At 38.8% G+C, this 27,154-nt stretch overlaps 1 protein-coding gene across 8 annotated transcripts in view; it reads left to right on the top strand.

Annotated features, from left to right (window-relative positions):
* The window catches only part of APC (APC regulator of WNT signaling pathway), a 108,385-nt gene that overhangs the window by 63,989 nt on the left and 17,242 nt on the right, over nucleotides 1–27,154 (top strand). For 6 of the 8 annotated variants that reach the window (XM_065657543.1, XM_065657542.1, XM_065657546.1 and 3 more), the window contains exons 7-14: nucleotides 4,425–4,508; nucleotides 12,217–12,321; nucleotides 16,086–16,184; nucleotides 18,799–19,177; nucleotides 20,950–21,045; nucleotides 21,889–22,028; nucleotides 23,489–23,566; nucleotides 26,535–26,651. In XM_065657543.1, coding sequence (XP_065513615.1) covers nucleotides 4,425–4,508; nucleotides 12,217–12,321; nucleotides 16,086–16,184; nucleotides 18,799–19,177; nucleotides 20,950–21,045; nucleotides 21,889–22,028; nucleotides 23,489–23,566; nucleotides 26,535–26,651 — 1,098 coding nt within the window. The remainder of the gene's footprint in view (nucleotides 1–4,424; nucleotides 4,509–12,216; nucleotides 12,322–16,085; nucleotides 16,185–18,798; nucleotides 19,178–20,949; nucleotides 21,046–21,888; nucleotides 22,029–23,488; nucleotides 23,567–26,534; nucleotides 26,652–27,154) is intronic. The other 2 variants (XM_065657547.1, XM_065657548.1) reach the window with 1 other exon arrangement.

Here is a 27,154-nt window from a genome sequence, read left to right as displayed (position 1 = left end):
TGTGGCAGGAAATGCATTATTTTTTCTGCTTGTACAGTGTTTGGTGTGAAGAATGCTCCCAGTTAATAACTCCTCATTTTTTCGTCAGTACAAATGATGAGATAAGAAAGAATGGTCTGATGATTCAATTTCTGGACTAAAGTTAGGATGGTAGATTGAATTCCTGTCCCTTTTGATGACTCCATCAAGTGATACTGGGCCAATCATGCAATATTTATTTTTTTTTAATCTGCACAAAAATATTTCCCCAAGTTTAGGTGTATATATACAGATACTCAGATTCTCTTGATGCCTTTTATAGAATAAATTGCTGGTGATGCAGAAAGAAACTCACTTTAGGGGAAATTCAAGTCATTATTAAAGACAGTGTCAGTCAAGCATTACTTGACCAACATACATTTATTTCTAGGAATATATTTTTATAATAGAGTAATAGAATCATTTTGGTTGAAAGAGACCCTTAAGATCATTGAGTCCAACCATAACATAAATCTAGCACTAAACCACATCCCTAAGATCCTCATCTCCACATCTTTTACACTTCCAGGGATGGTGACTCCACCACTTCCCTGGGCAGCCTGTTCCAATGCCTGACAACCCTTTGCGTGGAGAAATTTTTCCTCATACCCAATCTAAACCTCCCCTGGTGCAACTTGAGGCCATTTCCTCTTGTCCTATCACTTGCTACTTGGGAGAAGAGACCAACACCCTCCATGCTACAACCTCCTTTCAGGTAGTTATAGACAGCGATCAGGTCTCCCCTCAGCCTCCTTTTCTCCAGGCTGAACAGCCCCAGTTCCCTCAGCTGCTCCTCGTCAGACTTGTGCTCCAGACCCCTCACCTTCCAACCCCTCTTGTAGATGAGCATCACATTCACTACCTTCCAGTCAACTGGGACCTCCCTGGTTAGTCAGGACTGCAGATAAATAATTGAAAGTGGCTTGGTGAGCACCTCTGCCAGCTGCCTCAGTGCCCCTTGCATGGATCCCATCTGGCCCCATAGACTTACGTGTGTCTAAGTGGTGTAGCAGGTCACTCACCGTTTTCCCTTGGATTATTTGGGCTTCATTCTGCTCCCCATCTCTGTCTCCTGGATCAGGGGGGTGTGTACCAGGAGCACAACTGGTATTACTGTTAAAGACTGAGGCAAAGAAGGTATTTAGTACCTCAGCCTTTTCCTTGTCTTCTGTCAATACGTTTCCCACTGCATCCGCCAGAGGACAGAGATTCTCCTTAGCCCTCTTTTTGTTGCCGATGTATTTACGGAAACATTTTTTGTTCCCTTTTACAGCAGCAGCTAGGCTCAGCTCTAGTTGAACTTTGGCCCTTCTGATCTTCTCCCTGCATAACTTCGCATCATCCTTGTAATCCTCCTGAGTTGCCAGCCCCTTCTTCCAAAGGTTATAAATACTCCTTTTATGCTCGAGTTCCAGCCGCAGGTCTCTATTCAGCCAGACTGGTCTTCTTCCCCACCGGCTCACCTTTCGGCACATGGGGACAGCCTGCTCCTGCATCTCTAAGATTACCTTCTTGAAGAGTGACCAGCCTTCTTGGACTCCTTTGTCCTTCAGGACTGCCTCCCAAGGCACTCTGCCAACCAGCCTCCTAAACAAGTCAAAGTCTGCCCTTCGGAAGTCCAAGGTAGCAGTTCTGCTGATCGCCCTCCGTCTCCAAGAGTAGAAAACTTGATCATTTCATGATCACTATGCCCAAGGCAACCTCCAACTGGCACACTGCCTATGAGCCCTTCTCTATTTACAAACAATGTGTCCAGTGGGGCTCCTTCCGTAGTAGGCTCACTAACCAGCTGTGTCAGCAAGTTATCTTCCATGCACTGCAAGAGCCTCCTAGACTGCTTCCTCTCTGCTGTGTTGTATTTCCAGCAGACATCCCCCATAAGAACAAGGGGTAGCGATCAGGAGACTGCAGAATATTTCATCTGCCTCTTCACCCTGATTGGGTGGTCTGTAACAGACCCCCACCAGGATGTCCCCCTTGTTGCCCTTCCCCTTGATTCTCACCCATAGACACGGAACCCTGTCGTCGCCCTCATCAAGCTCCAGACAATCAAAACACTCCCTAACATACATGGCTACCCCACCTCCTCTCTTTCCTTGCCTATCCCTTCAGAAGATTGTATAGCTAGCTAATGCAGCACTCCAGTTATGAGAGTCATCCCACTGTGTTTCTGTGTTGGCAACTACATCATAGTTTTTCTGCTGCACAGTGGCTTCCACCTCATCCTCTTTGTTGCCTGTGCTGCGTGCATTCATATAGATGCACTTCAGCTGGACTATTGATCCCGACACCTTTTTCTGGTGAGAAGGGCTAGTTCCTTTGTGGCCATCATCAAGTGCTTCCGTGCTTTCTAGCACATAAATAACCCTGGTATTTCTCTACCACATGGCTCTCCATCCCCTACCTCCACTGAGACAGCAGATGGAAGGGCCTCGCTAGCACCCCTTCCCTCAAATGCTGGCATGTCACCCTTGGCTTTGCTGTGTCTGGTTTCCTCCGTTTCCGTGTTCAAATCTAGTTTAAAGCTCTTTCAAGGAGCTCTGCTAACTCCTGCCCCAGGATGCTTATCCCCCTTTGAGACAGGTACATCCCATTTGTCACCAGTAGGCCAGGTATCATGTAAACCGAGCATGATTAAAAAACCCAAAATTCTGCCGCTGGCACCAGTCCCGCAGACAGATATTGGTCTGTTGGGTCTTCCTGTATCTTTCCTCATCATACGCTGCAACTGAGGGGCAGAGGAGAACACTACTTGTGCTCCCGATCCTGCAACCAGTCATCCCAAGGCCCTGAAGTCTCCCTTGATTGCCTTTGAATTTCCCTTTTCAGTCTCATTGCTGCCTGTCTGAAAAATTAGTAGAGGATAATAGTCTGAGGGCCTAACCAGGGCAGGAGGTTTTCTTTTCACGTCTTTAACCCTGGCCCGACGGAGCCAGCAGGCTTTCCTAAGAAGTGGGTCTCAGTTTGGGCAGCTGCATCACTACTTAAGGATTTCTTGATCTAGGAGCAAAAGGGGGATGAATGATCTGTTTGCCTCATGCTATGCTGAAACTTCTGTGTGTGCAGCTTTCCAATTTTTATTGGCATTTTTTCTGATACTTTGCTTTACAAATTCAAATCAAATTTATAGTTTTAATGTTCATTGCTTTGCATCTCTAATAAATGTGAACATTTATGATGCTTTCCCTGTAGCTGCTTATGATACATGTTTTAGGAATTCATTCTATTTTGTGATTGTATTTTCTTCTGTATTTCTCATATTTCTAAATAACATTGTGTTTCTATTCCATGTATATCTTTTGGCATTAGCACCTTTTGAAAGTTCATCTTATTTCTGTTTTCAGATTATAAAGGCATTAAATAAGATTGGCTATAATGCTGGTCCTTGCAGTGTCCACTAGATGCCCAAAGCCTTTCCTTTTTCAGTATAACATTGTCATGTAAACGTTAAACAGGTGAAAGAATCAGGATTTTTCTTTCAGTTATGTGTCCCTTTTATTAAGCTATCCATCACACAAAAAATACTACTTAATCAGTTCAGTGTTCTGTTCATATCCTGATATTATTTGGCTAATTACTTTCTGCTCACTTCTACATAACTTCAATTTATTATCAAGCTTATACAGGGATATAAAACTTCACCCGCTTACTGTTTCACAGAATCATAATGCATCCTGTGCCTCACAGTACAACTTCTACGGAGTATATGTATCCTGTAACATTTTGGTTTTTTATCATACCCTTTACTAACCACAGAATGGCTGCAGTGGGAAATGAGTAGCAATATGGCTGTAAAAGACTGATTCAGAGATGTCTATAAAATCCCAGACAAACCAAAGAAGCAGTATGTAGTTTTCTTCTTCATACTTGGCCTGTAAATTCTTTGAGATTTTTAGGAGCAGAAAAATCTTCAGAGACTGTGCATAAGCAAAACTCCAAAATCATTATAGTAACTGAATATAATAGAAGTAATTCAGGATTTCATGCCTTCAAGAAACTCTGCAAATATAAGTCTCCCTCAAATCTCTTCAAGGCAAGTAGAAGTCTAATATTTGAGATCAAGTCAAATAATTTGCTGGAGATCTGCACGAAATGTCTGTTTCAGAAACAGGAAATTTGTGCAAGTTAACTGGAGCATTTTCCTGTACTTGAGTGTATACTGTGTGATGACCTGTTGTATCCAAATGAGTATCAGTTTTATTAAAAACCCAACTACTCGCTATGTTTTCAGTGTTTGCAATCATGCCTGTGGTTTTTTATGAACAACATTTGAATTAGCACATGAATGAAGTAGGGTTTTTTTCCTAGTCAGCTGTATTTGCAAAGAACTCTTCATACTGTCGTTCTATACAGTATGTAAAAGGAGTTTTTGAACAAAATCAAACATGAAAATGCATTCGTTTCAGGCAAGGGTGGCGAGAATTCAACAAATAGAGAAGGACATTCTTCGTATACGACAGCTCCTGCAATCACAAGCAGCTGAAGCAGAGGTTAGTGAGCAATTACTTGCCTTCTTTTCAATATGGTATCTTTTTCTGGAAAAAAAAAATCATAAAATGGAGGCAGGATTATTTGCATCAGCTAGTGATGTCACAGTTCATCGACTAGTAAATATACGTAGGCTGTTACTTGCTCTCTGACCAGTGAACTGAGGATGGAATACTTGGATTAATCTTTGTGCTGCTATTGAACTTTAATCACTAATGATGTATCAGTTAAAAATTTAACTGATATGCAATGTATTATGAAGGCTGAATCTTGGTTTTCGTAAATAATTATAACAATCAGTTGTACGTGCCTTTCTAAATATGAATCTCTGATAAGCACATTCATGGCTTGCTTATCTTTTGAGAGAGATAAGATTAAAAAAAGAGCAAATACAGTTTCTGTCAGACTTTATTACAGAAGCCTGGCATATTTTTAGTGTTTAAGTATTGGGTTGTGTATTAAGAAGTACAAGATAATGTTTCCTGTAAATTACAAAGTCCATGGTAGTAATTGCTGTTAGCAAAAACTGCTCTCACAGTGGAAATTCCAAGGTCAACTCCATTTCTTATATTGGTAAATTAAATATGAATTTTATGTTGGACCTGAATATTTTATGGTTTCTCTTCACCCAAAATAACTACTGCGAAAGCTCAGATCAGCATTTTGATTACTAAGGGCTGTGTATTTTTCCATTTTGAAAAATAATGATTTCATAATTCCAGGATTTTGGGGAAGATCTGGTTTTGTAAATGAAGCAGACACTATTGTGTATAATTAAAGTTGTCTGGTCTTTTGACATGTTAAATAATCCAGGTGTTAAGCCAAATCAACGAGTTCCCCCCGAGCCTTCTCTTCTCCAGGCTCTCTCAGCCTCTCTGCACATGAGAGATGCCCCAGCCCCTTAAGCACCTCTGTCACCCTGCACAGGACTGACTCTAGTAAGTCTATATTTTTCTTGTACTGGAGAAGCTGGAACTGAACACAGCTCTCCAGATGTAGCTTCACCAGTGCTGAGTAGAGAGGAAGGATCACCTCCCTTGACTTGCTGGCAAACCACTTCTTAATGCAGCCCAGAATACTGTTCGACTTTTTGCCACAAGAGTCCATTTCTGGTCCATGTTCAGCTTGGGTGTCCACCAGGACCCCCTGGTTCTTTTCTGCTAAGCTGTTTTCTATCTTGGCAGCCCCTGGCATCTACTGGTGCCTGGAGTTGTTCCTCCTCAGGTGCAGGACTTGTGCAGTTCAACAAGGAAAAGTACAAAGATTCCCCATCAGCCCATTTCGTCAGCCTGTCAAGATCCATCTGAAAAGTGGCTGAACCATCTGGTGTATCAGCTTCTCCTAGTTTTCTGTCATCTCAAACTTGGTGAGGATGCCCTGTGTCCCAGCATCCAAGTCATTAATGAAAATGTTGAACAGTACTGGTCCCAGTATTGAATTGATCCCTGGGGTACATCACTAGTGACTTGATTCTAACTGTACTTTGTGCTACTGATCAAAACCCTCTGGTGCTCAGCTGTTCTGCCAGTTTTCAGTTCACGTCACTGTCTACTTATTTAACCTATATGTTTTTAGCTTGCCTATGATGATGTTATGGGAGACAGTGTCTGAAGTCTTACTAATGTTGATATAAATAACAGCAGCTGGTCCTCACTCACCCGCCAAGCTGGTCACCTCATTGTAGAAGCGTCAAGTATGGCTTCCCCTTTGTAAAACTCTGCACACTGCTCCCAGTCACCATCTAGTCTTTCGTGTGTTCGGTAATGCTTTCCCAGAGGATTTTGTCCATTACCTTCAATCACAAGGAACTGAGGTAAGGCTGACAAATCTGTAGTTCCCTGGATCTTCCTTCTTGCTATTCTTGTAGACAGGAGTGACATGTGCTTTCCTCCAGTCTTAAGGAACCTTTCCTTGCTGCCATGACCATTCAAGAGTGGCCTCACATTGACATGATCCCTCTCCCTCGGCACTCATGGGTACAACCCATGAGGCCGTTAGAACTTAACGTATGTCCAGTTTGTTTAAGTTCTCCTTAACCTGGTCTTCCCCACCAAGGGTGAGTCTTCCTTGTGCCAGACGTTCTGTCTCGTCTCAGGAGCCTCAATTCCTGAAGGGTGGTTTTACTGGACAAGACTGAGGGAAAGAAGGCATAGAGTCCCATGGCCTTTTTCTGTGTCATATGTCACCAGATCCCCTTCCCCATTCAGTAGAAGGCCCATGTTTACTCCAGTCTTCCCTTTGCTGTTTATGTACTTGTAGAGTACTTTCTTTTTGCCTCTCATGTCCTTGCGTGGTTGGAGAGCAACTCTTTACTCCGGGGTTACCTGACCCCACTTCTGCCACTTCTGCTCTTCCTTTTAATACCCAAGTTCAGTTAGGAGCTTCTTGCTCATCCAGCGCAAGCCTCCTGCTGCCCTTGTTTTGCTTCCTGTTTGTTGGGATGGACCTTTCTTGACCTTAGAAGGAGGTGATACTTGAATATCAGCCAGCTATTCTGGACCCTCTTCAGGGCTGTATCCCCTGGGATTCTTCCAAGCAGACGTCTGAAGAAGTTGAAATCTCTCCTGCAATGCAGGGCTGTGGTCCTGGTTTTTGCCCTTCTTCTTCTTAGGATCGTGAACCCTACTATCTTATGGTCACCACAGTCAAGGCCATTTCTGATTTTCATGTCCTCAGCCATTGTTTTGTAAGTATCAGGTCCAGCAGAGTACCTTTTCTTGTTGGCTTTTCAGTCACCCGTGTCAGGAAGTTGTCATCAGAGGACTCAAGAAATCTCCTAGAATGTTTCGTCCTGCTATTGCCTTTCCAGCAGATACAAGAGTGGATGAAGTTCCTCCTGAGGGCCAGGGCCTGTACACACAAGGCTTCCTCCAGTTATTTGGAAAAGGTATTATCTGTTTCTTTTTCCTGATCAGGAAGTCTTCAGCAGATGTCCACTACAACAGCGCCCATGTTGGTCTGCCTGCTAATCTTCACCCATAAGCTCTTGACTGACTCCTGACCCACTCCTAGGCAAAGCTATGTGCACTCTAGCTGCTCTCTTGTGTAAAGGACAACTCCCCCTTCTTGCCTTCCCAGCCTGCCCTTCCTAAAATGTCTATATTCTCAGTTGTAGCCTTCCAGTCATGTGAGCTATCCCATTGTGCTTTTCTGTGGTCCCAATGAGGTCGTAGCCCCATGACTGCACACACTTTAACTCCTCGTTTGTTCTCCATGCAGCGTGCATTAGTGTCGAGGCTCTCCGGTGTGCCAATTCCCCACACAGGCTTGAGAGCTTTCCCCATGAGGCTGTTCTGCTGCACCTGCCTCCTTGTGTGCTGGTGCTTAAAGGGATTCCACTTCACCACTTGTGTGGCTTGCCCTTGTGTTCCCATCAGCCAGAGCCCTTGCCTTGCCTGTCCTGTCACCAGCTTCCTTACTTGTTTGTTGAGTTATTGCTCTGTCCCATCGTTCCTAGTTTCAAACTCTCCCTACCTGGTTGGCAAGCCTCTCAACAGATACTTTGCCCCGTGTAGTTGGGCAGGTCCTGTCCCCAGAGTGTTTCTTTCTTACTCTGGTAAAAAAAAAAGAATCACTGTATTTTGGATTCACTTAAGCTCAAGAACGCAGACTGCATTGAGATGCGACTACTGGATTAAATAAGTTTTTGTCTTAGTTCTTTGTGCCTTTCACCAAATTATTTGGCTGTTGAATACATGGCAATTCTAATATATCAAAATGTTGTTGTAGTGTGTCTTATCCATGAAGTGTCTGGAGGGCTAGTTGTGCAGTCAGATGTTACCAGGGTGCTGGTGGCAAAGGAGACAGTCACTGCATACTTATTAATACTTTATGGTATGTTTTAATGATTTCCAAAGGATGGCCATCTTCCATGGAAAACAGCTGGATCTAGTTCTGAAATTGCCTGGTGGCAAGGAGAAAGGTAGTAGCAGTCAAACTGCAGAGTCCATATAACTGAAAAATCTAAACTTGAGGCATTCATTAGATTTTTATACTCTGCCTGATATAGTGATACCCAAATTGAATGTGCTCCTTATGTTTATAAAGATATAGTAACAGCAATTATAAATACCATAGCTTGTCTACTGATACAGTTGGCCCCTGTGGTGATGCCAATCATTGTGGAATCGAAGTGCAATATATCTTGTAGAGTAAGACCAAATACAGCACTGCACCATAAAAATAGCTTTTGGAAATCAATGAGCAGAGAAAATTTTGGTGCACATTTTTAAGGTTTAGTGAATTACCAAGTGTTGTAAATGCTACTAGAAAAAGTTGAAGTAATTTGCCTGCAAGTGATGAGAGCTTCAAATTCTGTGAGACTTCTGTTAGAAATTTTGCATGATTTTCATAATAAGGTTTGAAGTCTACTGTAGAGTTAGACCCCTCTGAAGACGTTTTTTTTTGGTGCTCAGGTGCAAATCTGAAATTATTTAAAAGAAAAAAACTTTCTTCTAATATGGCAGTTTCAACTTGTTAAAGTGGTAGAGGCCTGCCTTTCAGAATATCTCTCGTTTGAAATAAATGAAGTATTTCTGTTGGGCAGTGTTGCTGTAGATAAAATGTGAAGGATTTGTTCTGTACAGAGATTATGCTCAGCACTCTTTAAACTGGGATGGACAGGAGTTCTCTCAAGGATTTGACTCACTAGAATTTCTTTTTTCTTGGACTTGACTGTAGCAAAATTGTTTCAGCCTTATGGTTTCTTATTTTTGTTTATTGCGTTCTTTGACTTACCTTCTTACTTATAGCTGTATGTGTATTGTGTTTAATATGAAGTAATGGCAAAATATACATTTTCTGATGTTTAGAAAAAATAGTGTGTCTGTAGTTTTCAATACATGGAAAATAATAGAGTAGTGGAATGTTGGGAAAAAAACCAGTGGTTTATGCATCGAAAAGTCTTCTAATAAATACACAAGGAGCTGCTTTGGCAACTCATGTTGACAAAGTATTAGGTTAAATTATTTGTAATTGGTTGTCTTAGCAAAATGATCAAGGCCTACAATGCTTGCAAATGTCATAAAATACCTCAAGATTTCTCTTTTCTTTTACTAGTAAATACAGGGAAATTAATAATTGACAAGTGGTAGCACTTAGAAAATGGTGGCAAACAAGATGGAGTGAGTGGCTCTGTCTTCCTGTAACAGGCACGCACAGTCTCGCGCTGTTCTGCTGCGAGAGCAAAGCAGCATACCGCATGAAAGTGACTTTGGTGGTGTGATGCCAGAATTCAGGCATGGCAGAGGGCTATAAACCCAGCTTATGCCTCCTCAAAAATTGTTCTTCAAAACAGGTGGTGCTGTTTACCACTGGGGACTTGTGTACCATTTTCTAACTGCCAAGCCTCATGTAGAGGTTTACAGGGTCTGCTGCTGTTCACGTGCTTTGGTTCCTTTCTGACGTGATTCGTAGCGTACACATCCACAGGTCCTACCTTTCAGGGTCAAAACGTCATGTGAAGAGGCAGCATACTTGCAGTGATTATACTGTGTTTATAAATACTAATCCACAGTCTGTCAGATTAATATGCATTTATTTACAGTAATGCTGTATATGTACAAAAAATATAATCATCCATATGTGGATTATTTTTATATAAATCTATTTTAAAATATCTGTTTATATGAAGATTCCATTTTCCATAAATACCTGCTATCTGCTGCCTGTGGTATTGTTAACTCCTTTGGGCCAGTCTGCATGAAGAGAACAGCTTCTCACTTCAAATTACTTCAGTAGCTGGAGTGGTAAAAACTCTTCACTGTGAACTTGCAGAGTTGACATTCAGGCCCAGCTGATGATGTACATATAATGTGTGTGCATGCTGTCAGTGCATACTGCATTTGAAGTTAGATAAGCCTACTAACTGTTAAAAAATGCCTTACAAGTTACTTTGAGTGTTAAACTGACTACTTTTTGTAGTGGGTGGAACTGGAAGCCGTGTCTTTCCTAAGTAGCATGTAGCAAACAAAATGTATGTGAATGGGAGAAGGATAAAGAGTGCTGAATAGAGCAGAAACTTTTCTTGTCAGAGAATGAAATACCCCTGTGTTTGTGCTCTAGATGCATCTAAACTATTTAATAAATACACGATCATCACCACCCAAAAATATTGCCCCAAACTCAGGAGCATTCTTGGAAGAGTAGCATTATTTGCCCTCAGGTGACCCAGTAGGTCAGAGGGTGGCTAATGCACAGTTGTTGAGTACTACTTTCTGCGCGGGTTTGAAAATTATTGTCACCTAATGACTGGAAAATTCTGTCATGAGTTATACTGGAGGCTTAGATCTAGATTTGGTCAAACTCATCATTACACTTTATTCAAGATTTAAGTACTGTGAGGCCGGGATTCAGCATGTAATTCAGCACGTAGTACAGGAAGGCCTGATCTTGACTTGGTCCTCACTCTTATATTGGCAACAAAAATTTCTTTAGTCATTGTATGAGCATCAATGACAATTTCATTTCATACACAATGACAGAGATGGTGCCTTTAAAAATTCTGTTCAACATTAAATATTTTCTGAGCTCGAGATTCTAATGTCTTTATATGAAGAAAACAGAGCTAGTATTGCAGTGATAGGAGTTTGATCACCAGGTAACTCATTTCAATGTATATACATTGAAGAGAAGTATGTTTCTGCTAAAAGTTCAAGAGACGTTTCCTTAAATCAAGATAAGGCAGACTATGCTGTCATAGGCTGTACTGCTCAAGGACATTGCAGAGACACAGAAAAACTGAATTTAATGTAGCAAGTGTAGTTAAATTAATTAGGAGAGATGCAAGAGTGTTGTCAGGGTAGTAGCCTCTGAGTATGAAATATGAGATTTGGCATCAAAACAAATGCTAAGAGAACAGTTGTGCTTTGGAGGTAAGGTGATAACGTTCCAACTCCAGACTTCAAGCACTTTTCAAGGACAGGGTTATTTATGCCTTTCTGAATATCTGAAACATTTTAAACACATTAGTAGATAATGTTGGATACTTTGCACACTTCATTTATGCTCAGTTATTCTATTTGCTTTATTAAGAAGCTAAAGGCCTGATTTTTCATGTTGATCTCATGATTCCTGTCAGTCACAGGCACACCAGTTTGATTTTTGTGTAGTAGTACAGAAAATTTGGTCTCCTGAAGGAACTGAAACATGTCTGTACCAGCTTGCAAGATTAGTTGAATTTATTTTGATAAAATATTATTGAGTGGATCAGTATCAGGTTATATGTAAATTTTATTTGCATCAAAGTGATTTGTCCTTAAAAATTAGGATTCGTACAGTACAGGTATCCCTCTGTTCACACAGAAATTATTTGTCTGTGAATGTGAAGCTTAATTGAACTGTGCTAGCCATAGTTTCCAGTAAATGCACGGATCACGTGACAGTGCAGAGAAGACAGTTGTTTGCTCCAATTCTGTTACATTTCTGACAGCGATGTGAGCACAGCTGGTGGAAAATGGTGCTTCTGTGTCTCACAGCAAATCCTTTGTCTTGCCGGGCTATAATCCTCAGAGGACATGCTTCACTTTCATCTTGCAGTTTTTCGAAGACAGTCTCAGCTGTTAATTATTGAGTCTAAGCGTTATGAAATACAAAGTACTGTTCAGTGGCTTTGTGAGGATGCAGCATCGATGCATTCGTGGTCTAGAGGGCTTTGAATGGTGAAGTGTACTTCATTTCTGTATGTAATTTCGTAAAATCTTATATTAACAGAGAGCGCCTCAAAGCAAGCATGATGCAGGTTCCCATGATACAGAGAGGCAGAATGAAGGTCAAGGAGCAGCAGAAATCAGCATGGCAACTAGCAGTACTGGCCAGGTAAATTTATTATTTTGTTTGTTGATAGTATAATTAAATACTCAAAATGTGAAATGCTGATATATTGGTATTTACCTTACAGTGTTTGTATAAACTGCTCATTTTGGAAGGATATATGTTTTTCTTCTTTCCATCTATAAAAGAGAAATTTCTTGTATGTATTCAAAGGAAATGTTTTTATAACATGAAATATAAATATTCAGTAATGCAGGGAGCATGTTTCTTTTGTTTAAATGATTAATGAGCCTGATGCGATGAAGGAGATAATAAGAATGACTACAGAAAATGTGTTTTATTGTAGGTGAACTGTAATCTTAGAAGTACAATTTAACTATTGAAAATTGTTCAAATTTTCAGTTTAGAAAATAGCAGTGAAATGTCAGTGATTTTTAAAAAATAGGAGAACCAAATGGCAGGTTTATCATTAATGTTTCTTTAGTACTATTTTAGATAAAGCTTTGAAGCCATAGTATCAATGAGGTAATCTCCTAGAGTTGGGCTGAAGGGTTATTTAAATGCTTCTAAATAATCTTTCATTGCTGGTCCTTTTATTAAGTAAATACATTAGTGCGATATTTCAAGGGCTACGCTAAATTCTCTATTTGTCTTTTAAAACAAATATTAATCAAAATTTATTACTTCACTCTTTGGCTAAAAATACTTTGATTTATTTACTGTGTGCTAATAACCACTCCCTTTGTGATTCCCAACTGTAGCTGAGACATTCCCACTAGTAATGGGGGTTCTTAAAAATTCATACTACAAATTTAATGGTTGAACTTATATGCAAAATATTTTTACTACTCCAGGGAAGTAGAGTTATTTAAATCCTTCTGAAAATGTCTTGTACAACAAGATTTATCAGAAAGAATTGTGGTTTGGCTAGAATATTTCACTTGATTAAACATTAAGCACAGCCCATAATTTTGCTTTTGAAATATGTTTGATCACCATTTGGAATTAAGTTTTATCAGCCATATCTGAACAATTGCTTGAGACTCTGACTCTAATTCTTGTGACAGCTTTATTGCTTGAGAAGAAAACAGTTCAGTGCTGCTTTGGGGCTGAAAGCATATTGTATTTAAATCATTGATGAATTGTGGCTGTGTCATCCATCTTCAGAGTATGAATCAGGAGTTATTCTAGACAACAGATATTTTAGAGGGAAGGGAGAAGGGATTGTCGTGTCTTGACAGACTTACACAAGTGGGAGATTCATTCATCCTTCATTTGAGATCTTCTGTTGAGGATTTTCACAATTTTGAACTTTGCCTCATAAAAATGTGTCAAACATGCATATTCCGTCCTCCTGAAGGTGGATACATCCAGGGCACTGAATCTGTGTTAAAAGAGACATCTGGAGATTATTTACTGTCAGTGCAAGTCCAGACAGAGGAGATCTAATGGGTTGGGCATAACATTCATTTCTGATAAACGAGCTCAATATACTTTGAGCCATCACTATTCATTTGAATGCAAGAAAAAGTTTTAACCAAATCATTTGGTTCTAATTGGTTTTGGAGTCATATAATCAATGTTAATTGAAGCACTGCCAATTGAATCCAGGGTTTTTCAGGGTTCGATTTTGTCCTTTTCTGCACCATCTTTCAGCTGTTTTGTCTTTTCCACTAGACTCACTATCCTGCTGTCGAAGTAAATTTTTTTTCATACCTTTGTTTTGCAAGTTTTCTAAAGTTACTCAGTAAGATCATCTATTTTGTTAAGAAAATGTGCCACAAAATAGGGGACATTATCGAACAGACAGCTTAAATAGCAAGCATAGTAAAACAATGAGTGAAAGACAGTAAAGTATAAAAGTAGAAAATAAGGTGCAGTAGACAGTTGAAAGAGAAGGCTCTACACAAGAAGGGTGCACATAACATCTCATAAGTTCCCATTTTCTCCGATGAATGGCTACACACCTTACATTAGTTCTTTCACACCAGTCTTCAGGGACCATTGAGAAATGTAGTTTCACTTCATTTGGGCATCATGGCATCCTCAAAGAAGCAAGGCAGCGTGATGGCTCTGGAGGAAATAGTTATCTGAATCAAAGTTGATAGAGTTTTGGGGAAACAACGGGAAAATTATGCTATTTCTGTTTACACCATGGTGAATCTTAATAGGTAGTGCTACAGATGGATGTCTTTTTAACTGTTTGGATAAAACAAACATACTGAACTTAATGGAGAATTCTGGCATGTACATTATGTTGAACCTGTAATCCTCTGAATGTACTTTGAGGTCAAGATAGTATGAAGGGATTACTCAGTGTAAAACTCTGGGATTCATTCCCATAATGCGAGCACTGCAGATTATTTAAGTAAATAATTGAGAAAATCCAATATAATTTTCATTCGAAGCTTTAAAATTTTGAATGTTTGCTATAGTCATCAAAGAAAATAAGGGCTTGTTTATGTAGGAAATGTGTATTGGAATAAATTGTGTGAATTTAAATTATTCTAGTTGTACTCTTTGCATAGTACTTATTATGGAACCCACATGAAATGTTCTGGATTCAAATGGGAGAGTGAAATGAGTATAATAATGTGTGTTTAAATATTCCAGTATAACTAGATTTTTTTTCTGTCTAGGCAAATGCGACATGAACTTATTCCTACCTTTTACTAATAGTCACTGTCAGCTTCAAATTTAAGACGCTGAACTGTGTGAACAGCAAATACTCAGACAGGATTATTCTTTCTTTATGGTACACCTAGAAAAAACATAGAAATTATTTCAAGGTGTCTTTCATACCGTTTTCTTCAGCGTGTTATGTATTTTTATTGAAAAAAAAAAAAAAGATACTCATTGATCCACATAGGTTGAAAGTATTGTTTTGCAAATTAAGCTAATAATTTCATGAACAGATTTTAGCTTTTGTAGAGGATCGACAAAAGACTGGTGACTATCTCAGAAAAACAGTGTTCTTGTACTAAAAGTGTTCATTCTTCATATGGATTTTTTAAGTTCCCTAAATGGAAAAGTAGCAACATAAGAGGGAAAACTTGACAGATAGGAGGCAGAGCACAAGAAAGCAAGCAATAACAAACGAAAAAAAATCGAAAGAGAATGATTAGATAAGAGATGGTAAAAAGAAAAAGGGGGAAGGAAATGTAAATTTGCAAAATGGATTAAAAGAGAACCAAGATGCTAAAATATGGGTCTTACTACTACAGGTAGGAGCATGCTATTTACAGTAGTTTCTAGGAAAATTAGAGCAAGTAGTGTCAGCATTATTTTATAGTTTTTGATTAAAAAATTAAATAGATTAATCCACTCTTTATTTGCTTTTGATACAGACAAATTCAGGTAGGGTTACTCCCTGTCCAGATAAATCTTTTTACTTGTCAGTTCTTGCATACCTGGTTGTGTTCTGAAGAACTACAGCCTTATTCCTGTGCACTACATAATCTGACATAAAAGTTGAATCTGGTTTTTTTTCCCCTCTGTAAAAATTATAATTCGATTTGTTGCAAAATCCAGTTCTCCCTCTTGGTGAAAATAGTAATTTTGAAATATTTCCATTTAAAATACAACTCTATTGAGAATTAATTTCAGGAAAAGTGGTTAATAAAACCCAGTTTAACAGTGACTTCTAAGTTGTGTTAGGAGAGAGAGGACCTAACATAAAGCAAAAGTAAGTTGACAGTTCATTACTGTCAATAAAATTTCATCATCATCCAGTGGTGAAACTGAATTAGGCAATAGTTGCTTTTTCACTCAGACTTTGTTTTATACTGAATTGTTGTTTAAATTTGTAGGGTTCTGCTGCTCGAATGGACCATGAGACAGCCAGTGTTATGAGCTCTGGTAATAACTATTCTGTTCCTCGCAGACTGACAAGTCATCTGGGTACCAAGGTAACCGAAGATTACAAACCACAGGTCGCTAATGCTACATTTTTACTAATACAATAACCTCATTGTTTCTGCCAGTAATACTAATATTAGCTGACAATCTATCCACACATAGTAATTTTATGGAGTTAAAATTTTAGAATATTTTTTCAACTTTTAAAATATATGCACAGAAATCCTTTGTTTTACTTGTTGATGATCAGTTAAAAGTTATTACAGTAAGGAAAAAATGATTGCTAGAAATTACTGAAATATCTAAAAATCTGTGATATTGGTTTATAATCTGTGATGAAAACTAACCCTTTTAAGAGCAGTGCTTTGAATACTTTTCCAGAGTCCAAATCCACAAAGCAGATGCAATTTCTAAGAAATTAAATACACAGGGAAAAAAAAAAGATACAAGAAAATTATTTAATCCCTTCACGATGATGTCTCTTCACAAAAGATTGTGCTTCAAGTATATATGTAGCATAAAAAGAGAGGGCAAGAAAAGGGCAAATCTGTAACACAAAATTTAGTTAATGAACCACTGGAGTTTACACTGCCTCTGGAATCAGCAACAGTATAGATAATACTGGTGTTGTGCTGAGCACAGTCTTCTGGGAAGCAGACCCTATTAGCTTGACATAGTATTAATTACTTTGGGCCTTAGAATAGTGTTATAATATTGTAATTTCAGTCCTGCACTGTATGCATGTACCAAGTGGGGGTGATATCAGCTAGAATGTCCGTCTGTGTGTTTTCATTGCAAATTGTAGAATTCCCAAAAACTGGAGATAACAGGAGGGCCCTGATGAAGGCAGGGTAGAGGGACTGAGTGCGGAAGGATACGGCCAAAGAAATAAGTTGAACTGAGTGTGCTGTGGGACAGGAAAAGTTTAATACTAATGCATGAGAAGATGCATTTACAGATGCAGGAAAAGATGTGTCTGTGGGCAGTGTGTGTATACAGAAAGAGACAAATATTTTTTTGGTTGTTTTTCCTATACTATTTTTGCCACAACCTGGAGGCTGGATTTTATTGGGTTCTACAGCTCTGTTCTCTGTCCAAAACTTTACATTCCAATTCTAAATAACATTGTATTAAAGCTGCCACTTGAAGTATCTGTCAAGAGGCATACATGAAGCAGATTAAATTCACTCCGCCTTAAGAATCCAAGTGGTTCGTTTTAATACTGTATTTGATTTTTCCCAAACCAAGAAGACAGGATCTCCAAAGCGGGATGCTAGTCCGACATAAAATTGGCTCGAGGTCTGTTTCACTGGATTTTGCTTATGATCATACAGTCACACAGATTCTAAGATTTTTATTGTTTCTGCAATCCGACAGTATTTAGAGAAGTACACATTAACAGACTTCATGCTTAGTCTACTTGCTGCTATCCAGGTTTTTTATAACTCGGTATTTGGACTCATCTTCAGACACATTAGAATTGTCTCTGGGACCAAAAAAAAAAAAATCTTTCATTGATCTGGTAACCAGTACAAATATCTAGTTATTAGCAGAAGACTTTGCATAACAGTCCAAAGTCTCATTTCTTCCTTAATTGGTATATTCTAAAGAAACACACACTGCTACTTCACAGTTCCCTTTGAGAGTTTCTTTATGTTGTGTTTTGATTATGAATGTTCCTGTTTACCTTGGCTTTAAGAGTTTGAAGTTCCTAGATAATATCTAACATCATCCTCTACATCCTGTTATTCTACTGAAAGTTCACTGGAAGAACCAAATGCATTTCTTGATCTAAAGCTATTATTGAAGAAAACAAAATGGGAAAGGCAAACCAAATAGTGCATTAACCACTGTATTGACAGCCAAGGGAATCCCTCAAAAATTGCTATTTTTTAATGAGAAATTTGGTTACTCCAAGTTAAATGCGTAATGCTGGGTTTTCATGGCTTGATTTAATTTGACAAATGCTCAGTATTTTACATATGTCTACAACAAGCATTTTTTCGCTTTACTAGTTTTATCCCCGTAAACTTGAAAGTGTTAATTTAACCCTTCAGTTTTGTATTTGCTGTAAATAATCTGGTCCGTATGCAAGTCATCCTAACAAAAAATGATTAGTTAATTTGAAATAGTGTTAAAGGAAAACTTTAAAATGCATGGATGCAAGATTTTTTTAGCACAATGTAAACTAAATATTAATGTAATCATTCTTATAATTTGTCTAGAATAATCGTATTTAATGCCGCATTACATAGTTTTTCACCGAATAGTGTCTTTACATGAAAGTGTGATTCATACAGTGCATTTTTAAAGACAGAATTAATTTTAAATATATTTTAGATTTCTCAAACACTTTTGTTGGTATGGTTATTCAATCTTTTTGTACAACAGAAATTTAGAAGTCTTTGCCATTGGTCTGGTAGATTAAAACAGTTACATACAGCTACCACCCACTTCTTCTAGCCATTTAACCACTGAGTGGAATTATTATTAAGATTATGAACGCTGAAGTAGTAATAGTACTTAATTATTTCTAAACAGCACTATATTTGCACCACTAAATAAGGGGGTTTTGCTCATGTGTACTGTTCAAATTTAATTTTAGTTTCATTTAATGTGTATTTTTTAAATGTAACTGTATTTTTAAAATCATTTGACCTGCAGGTGGAAATGGTGTATTCATTGTTATCAATGCTTGGTACTCATGATAAAGATGACATGTCAAGAACGTTGCTAGCAATGTCTAGCTCCCAAGACAGCTGCATAGCCATGCGTCAGTCTGGATGTCTTCCTCTCCTCATCCAGCTCTTACATGGCAACGATAAAGACTCTGTATTGTTAGGAAACTCTCGTGGTAGCAAAGAGGCCCGTGCCAGAGCCAGCGCAGCCCTGCACAACATCATTCACTCCCAGCCTGACGACAAGCGAGGCAGACGGGAAATCCGCGTGCTCCATCTTTTGGAGCAGATCCGTGCGTACTGTGAAACGTGTTGGGAATGGCAGGAGGCACATGAACAAGGCATGGACCAAGACAAAAACCCAAGTAGGTTCTGCAAGCCGTCTAAAAATGTTGCAAGTGTATATTGCAAACAGTGAATTTATAGAAAGTGCAAATTTAATCTGGCTTCTTAGTGAATGTATGTGAGTTTTCTTATATATATATAGTGTGTATGTGTGTATATCTATTTTTTTTTTTTAGGTTGAGGTAGTGTTAGGAAATACTATATTTTATGGGTATGATACCCTATTTATAAGCTTCCTAGTTTAATCATAGATCTTAGTGTGCTTTCCGGATTATAAATCTAGTGTTTTATATTTATAATCTATAATATTGAATATGCAATCGTTCTGTTTTACATTTTAAGGGATAATCACAGAATGTTAGGGATTGGAAGAGACCTCGAAAGATCACTTAGTCCAATCCCCCTGCCGGAGCAGGAACACCCAAATGAGATTACACAGGAAGGCGTCCAGGCGGGTTTTGAATGTCTCCAGAGAAGGAGACTCCACAACTTCCCTGGGCAGCCTGTTCCAGTGCTCTGTCACCCTCACTGAGAAGAAGTTTCTTCTCATATTTAAGTGGAACCTCTTGTGTTCCAGCTTGAACCCATTAACCCTTGTCTTACTGTTGGTTGTCACCGAGAAGAGCCTGGCTCCATCCTTGTGACACTCACCCTTTATATATTTATAAACATTAATGAGGTCACCCCTCAGTCTCCTCCAGGCTAAAGAGCCCCGGCTCCCTCAGCCTTTCCTCACAAGGGAGATGCTCCACTCCCTTAATCATCTTTGTGGCTCTGCGCTGGACTCTCTCCAGCAGTTCCCTGTCCTTCTTGAACTGAGGGGCCCAGACCTGGACACAGTATTCCAGATGAGGTCTCACCAGGGCAGAGTAGAGGGGGAGGAGAACCTCTCTCGACCTACTAACCACCCCCCTTCTAATAATGAAACATACCTAGATAAATAATACCAAATTGCTTTTCATACAGATACATTCAGGAGATAGCACATTTCATTTAGGAGAGGGACAGAGATAAAAAATTAAATTATCTCAATCTATTCAGTATCATATGAACTGTTCTTTATCATGTGGTATTTAAGAAATATTTTCAGTATAAAATACAAGAGAGATGATATCGTAAGTGAATAGGAATTTTCTCAGGGAACAGATAGAAAAAAGGTTAACCCTCTGGGTTGCTTACCTGCTTTTCTGAATTGAGCGTATTTTCTAAATAGCTGCTGGTGTCTATAACAGAAGCGCTACTCAAATCAGTGGGCAGCGTCATGTGTGTTGCAGTTTACTGCAAAAAACATTTAGCAGGAGTGGAACAAGATGTACCAGTACCATTTGTGCAGTAGCCGGAACCTAGCTCACAAAATTATGAACTTTAAAAGTGCTCAGTTATGAAACAAAGGGTTTAAATTAGCCATTCATAAGGACATAACAACTGAAGAAACAGCTTCATGCTAGGTGGCGTACTCTTTAATGCCAGCAGAATATTTAACCTTGTTGATCTGTTTGACTAAGATTATTTAATTTTTAAAAGTAATAAGATTTTTTTTTTGTACTGGGAGTCATATTTCTTACTTAATACATACATTCAGGATTTGCCCTAGTTTCTCTTTCAACTTCAGATGTATTTCTAGTACACATGTTAGTAACATATTTAATTAATTGTTTGTGGATTACTGGGGACATGCAAACCCTGAACAAATCTGCAATTGATTTGTCTTAAGATTAGGTTTGCTTTGGAAAACTTACAATCTAGACAAAATCACCTACGAGATACTAACTGTTACCTATTTCTGAATCAGTGCCTGCTCCAGTGGATCATCAAATTTGTCCTGCAGTGTGTGTTTTGATGAAACTTTCATTTGATGAAGAACACAGGCATGCAATGAATGAGCTTGGTAAGAACAAATGATTTTCTCTAACTTCCTTTGAGAAGCCTGCTAGAACCGCTGACACTCCTGGTGTGCCTCACTGGATATATGGGTTTTTTTTACTACTGGTTTAAAGAGATCGTCAGTTCATTTGTGTCAGTTGTTGCCTTCTAAGTGATGAATGCAGTTTAAATTAACCATACCATTTCCCAGTGGAAAAACTATTAGTCAGTTACTCTTTTTTCTGGCATGAACTGTGAATTTTGGAAGAGTATTTTACTATGGAAATATTTGCAATTTCAATGGTGACTGCTTTCCAGGGTGGGAGGTTTTTGTTGGTGTTTTCTGTTGTTTTGTTTTGGTTTTGTCACGAGTTGGTTCCTGTTTAACAGCCTGAATTTTTTAGTCCATGCTCAGTAAGTTCTGTGCATGCATTTTTCCTTAATTTGCTGCTTTTTGTTATCAATGAAAATATTCTATGTATTTTTCTCAGAAAATAACATTAAGTGATAATAATTAAATCAGTAATTTTCAGATTTACTAACAGCCTTTGTTGTAACCGGTGTTCATTGGTCAAACATGATTTTGGCTGGGTGGAATTAAAAGATGAGCGTGCTTCTTTCTTCCTCATAATTCCTCCTGTTCCCATTTTCCCCTGACATGTCAATGTCATGCTGTCATACCTTTCAGCTGCTACTAAGCACAGAATTCAAGATGCAGAGTCAGTATTTAACAATTTATTTACCTTTCTCAGCCTTCTGGTTTTCTTGTTCCATACATATAAATGCAATTTGCTCTTGGTATATATGTACTGCACTAGTGATACTAGAGTACAGATACATTTATTTTCTTATTTGTTGGTTTTTAAAGGAGGTTTGCAGGCCATTGCTGAACTGTTGCAAGTAGATTGTGAAATGTATGGACTTACAAATGATCACTATAGTGTTACCTTAAGGAGGTATGCTGGAATGGCTCTGACAAACCTGACTTTTGGAGATGTGGCAAACAAGGTAAGAGTAGAATTTTAAATATACAGCAATTTCAGTTCATAGCTATGTTTGAATTGTAGTTGTCGACACGGGTGATGAAAATCTCCAAGATAGGATGTTGAATTTGAGCTCGAGACAGAAGTTCAGAATACCTCTATCACTCCATCCTACTCCTGACAGAGAGCACCACAAACAGAGCGTGGTATTATGCAAGTATAATATAAACTCTTGAGTTAAATCACTTTCAGTTTGTCACTGGAAGTCAGGATTTTATCTACTGGCTTATTTTTTTATAAGCATTAGATTAGTATAGCACATAATGATGGTGGTCTCTCCAGTGATCATAGTTAGTGACTGATTTTTCTGAGGATGTTGAACTAGAACTACTAACTGAGTCAAAATTTGTAAAGTTGTCTGTTATTTAACAATACTATTACTGTCTGAAATTTTGCAAACTTCTTCATGCTGGAGCTTGCTTTTAAATATTTGGAGCATATCTGGCTTGTAATGGACACTACTTCGAATACTTGTAAGAGAAAAGAAGTCCTCTAATTTCTAACAAGGACCTTTCTTTCAAAAGATAGAATAGTTTCAATAATTTCTTGCCCCAGAGTTTGCCAAGCTATGGATCTTAAAATAACTTCGTACTGGGAAGACTTTTATCTTTCTGCTTTGGAGGAAGACATTTCAGGAGTGAATGGAAATGACAGGATTCATGTAACTCGCTTTTTGTTCCAAGTTTTAGACAAGATTAAAGCATAAATCCTTGCTGCAAGTGAATTACTTCACAACATATTGGCTCTTTACATCATCCAATCAGTAACCGCTACAGGGTTGAAGTTACTGGGTTTATAGCCTATAGCATAAACTAAACTACACAAAGATGTGAATGTATATGCTGTTCAGCTGACTAGTAGTACAGTTCTAGCACATACGTTGTTTTTGAAGTATTTTTGATGGTGATTTGTCACAAACAATTTCCAACGTAAGCCTTTCGGTTTATCTATTGCTATGGTATCCTTAAGGAGCTGTTCTTCAAATGTCAGAAATGTTGCTATATTTTTCAGTTTTAAATATTCATATTATTTTTCATACTATGTTTATTTGAAAGAAAAAATACGATTGCAAGGCTCAATAGACATTAACAACACATGGCGAGCTCACAGGTGATTTTTATCTGGCACATAGTAAAAGATGGCTTCTAAGTTAGTAAAGTTCCATATCAAGTCATAGACCTGTTGTAAAAAAATATAAAATTTAGCACAATTTTACCACTTACATATTGTCCAGAACAGATACTGATAGTTATGCTTAATTTTTCAGTAGTTGTAAACCAAACGTTTACTGTTGGCGATGTTATTTTACTGAGCTTTTATTGCATTTCAGATATGATTAGCTTAAAATATCAAAACACTGTGCAGAAGTAAGCCACCTAACCTGACATTTAAGACTATTCACTTTTTTCTTATTATTTCTAACAGGCTACTTTATGTTCTATGAAGGGCTGCATGAGAGCTCTTGTAGCCCAATTGAAATCTGAAAGTGAAGACTTACAGCAGGTAACATCCTTAAGAGATGAAATATTTCTTCAGCCTGGACATTTCCATGAATTTCATTGCATTGTATTAAAATATTGTATTTCTGCTCTCCTTTCATAATATTTACCTTCTTTCTGTTCATTTGGCCTTGCCACCGGTTATTTTTATACTTGAATTCTGTCATCTTCATAAAGTTTCTAGTGTGCTGTCCATAGCCAGCCTCTCTTTTTTTAATTAGGCTCTCTTCATTTATCCCAGCCTGGTTTTGGGGGGCTTTTTTAGGTTTGGTTTTAGTTGGTGGTTTTTGTTTGTTTGGTGGTTTCATTGGTTTGTTTGAGTTTTGAGGGTTTTTTAACAATTGTTGTTCTCGCGTTGTCTTTTCTCCCTTAACTTTGAAGCAAAGTTTGTACCTGTACTTGTTCCACAAATTATGCTTCACTTTGGGTCATGTTCTGGTTTGGGGGGATTTGTTTTGTTTTGGTTTGGGTTTTTTTTTTTTTGCCAAAGCACATATAACACATGGGCTATAGAACTCACTTTTATGATGCTGATCTGTTAGTGGAAATCCAGTTTTAAAGATAAGCTTGAGCGATCTTAGATTCTCTAATTTAGTTTACTGGTGATGGTGCTAATGGACTGGGATTACCCAGAGGGTTAATACAGTATTGTGGCCCCTCTTGCAGTTGTCACAAGTAAATAATAGGGTAATAATAGCAGAAGAATCTGTATTTCAAGAGAACCTGCATTGACTTCACAAGTCACGCATAACTACTCCAGCACCTCCCAAAGAAGCTTTTTAAGTATGACCCAAGTGTTCAGTGACACCTGAGCGTCTCTTCCAATGACTTCTGCTGTGTGAAGAAAACAGCCTGAAAATAAGGAAGTGCTTAGAGTGATCCTGGGAGTTGAGAGCGCAGAACTATTCTTCATTGACATGGAATTTGTTTAAAACCATTAAATATTAAATTATAATCCATTTTAATGAATAAATACTGTAAACAACCTGGAACAGCTTTTGGAAAGGAAAACCCTGTTTTCCTTGCAGTTTGAGTGAATCATCAGATTTTAAGTAAAATTGACTATCTCTTAAAGTACCATTCACAAAATTTTTCTTCACTAGAGGAGCAGCTACCTAGTTACGATTGAGAAAATGATTAGAATTACAGCAGAAGTTACTGAGTAAACTGTCTGATTTGGTATTAGGCCAGATACTAAGTATATTTACTATTCTTGAAAAGGAAGTCACAGACACATGGGCCCTCTGACCTGTGGTCTGTCTCCAGCCACTGGCAGGCAGGACCCCCATACGCATACACATGGGCAGAGCAAGAAGTCCTTCACTCAGGAAACGTCAGAAACGAGATTAAATAAGAACATGAGACCGACCGTGCTCATCAGGCAAAGGGCATGGCCAGACGAGCGTATCAGCCAGCCGACTGTTTAGAAGCAACTGTGCCTTTCTGTCCACTTATCCTTCTGTTTCCCCATATCACATAGAATCCATCCTTTTTCCTGCCTTTGGAACCTTCGGATCCTCCAACCCCATAATAAGACTTCTACAGGCCCAGAATGCTCTTCCCCTGGATCCCAGAAAGTGTCCCACATCCCTAGGCCAGGACTTCTGCACTGGCCTGCCCCAGTCCAGAAGGTGCAGAGAGCTGCTCCCATTGACTTCCCTGAATGGGTGCCACACCTGGCCCATGGGGCTGTGGGTCTCCTGGGAGAGCCCTGGGAAGAGCCCGGACAGGGTGCCCCTTCGTCTGAGCTCTCAGTTTGTGTTCCTGCCTGTCTTGGGGCCCCTGTGCTCCTCTGGGCATGTTGACATGAGATGGGCTGAAGGTTCCTGTGGTGGGCCTGGGAGCAGCCAGAGCAGGGTATCGCTGGGCTCTTCCATCTGCCACTGCCTCCCCGTGCTCCCTTGTGGGGCTGAGCTGGGGAACATTCATCACATAACCTAACAAGCTTATGCGCTTCTTTGGCAATTAGAACATCTGTAGGTAAAAGTTTTCCATGGAATATATTTCATGAGGTTACTGCGGCCCATAAATGGATAAAGTTTGCTATGTAGTGACTGTCCGCTAGAGTGACAGTCCATCTCAGTCTGGCCACTGCCAAGGACATAGGCTAAATGGCTACTCATCTGCTATAGATAACTACTGTTATCTATATCTAACTACTGTTATTGAAAAACACACAATGTATTTTTAAAATATTTCAAATATCTTTATAAACATTAATCAAGTGTTTATAAATATATAAAGGGTGGGTGTCACGAGGATGGAGCCAGGCTCTTCTCGGTGACAACCAACAGTAAGACAAGGGGTAATGGGTTCAAGCTGGAACACAAGAGGTTCCACTTAAATGTGAGAAGAAACTTCTTCTCAGTGAGGGTGACGGAACACTGGAACAGGCTGCCCAGGGGGGTTGTGGATTCTCCTTCTCTGGAGACATTCAAAACCCGCCTGGACGCCTTCCTGTGTAACCTCACCTAGGTGTTCCTGCTCTGGCAGGGAGATTGGACTAGATGATCTTTCGAGGTCCCTTCCAATCCCTAACATTCTGTGATTCTGTGATTCTGTGTAAATCATCTGATGGGCAAGTGTTATTGTTCTATATTACAAGCAGAAAAGCTGAGAAAAAAATGATCTCAGTCTCTCTCCTGAGAGTATGTATATCTAGTGCGGACGTTTGAGTAGAGCATAAATCTGAATTTTTTAACCAGTGTGGAAAGCAGGGAACCTGATTTCAAGTCTTTGTTTTAGTTACCCACACACAAAAGCCAGTACCTTTGAAATTTAATACTGAAATGTTACAACAGTCTAGCAGGCAAGACAACAAAAAGCAGATTTTAGCAAAGGGCTACTTCAGTAGCTGAACATGACCACTGTTAATTAATCCATAGCATTCCAGAAATCCAGGAGGAAAGTCAAATAACTTGCTAAAGAAGTAGTTATACTGAGATACATTATTTTTCTTTCATGTTTTGCAGGTCATTGCAAGTGTGTTGAGGAACTTGTCCTGGCGAGCAGATGTAAACAGTAAAAAGACTCTAAGAGAAGTTGGAAGTGTGAAAGCATTGATGGAATGCGCTTTAGAAGTTAAGAAGGTATCCTGTATAAAAGATTGAGATAAATTTTGGAGAGATTGCATTTATTGTACGCAAAGCACAAATACTGTTGTCCTTTTTGATAAAAGCAGTTTGTCAAATATTTGGGGTATCTTAGGTAACTTGCTTTGAAGAAGGGAGTTGGTTCAAGTTAACATGGCAACAGACCATAATGTAGCAATGGCATCTCAAAACTAGTAATATTTATGAGGGTTGACAGCTTTTACTTTTCAGCTTCATAAGGTGTGTTGTTGCAATAGCCTTTTTTATAATTTTGCAATTTAATAAAACCTGTTTTGAGTTAATGAATAGATAACTACCAATTCTGTAATATTTAGATATATCTTTGGTACACAGACTTGATTATATTCCATCCTAGATTCCCCTGCCAATTACTCTTCAAGCCATTTTTACAGTTACGGCAGCTAACAAGTATTGTAGCACATATTTCTGAAATCTTTGAGGGAAGTCATACCAAATCCATAGCTGAAGGGAAGAAGCAA

Source organism: Caloenas nicobarica, chromosome Z (assembly GCF_036013445.1).
Source record: "Caloenas nicobarica isolate bCalNic1 chromosome Z, bCalNic1.hap1, whole genome shotgun sequence".
Lineage (NCBI taxonomy): Eukaryota > Metazoa > Chordata > Aves > Columbiformes > Columbidae > Caloenas > Caloenas nicobarica.
Note: the sequence above shows the minus strand (reverse complement) of the source record. Positions and strands in the feature narration are given on the sequence as shown.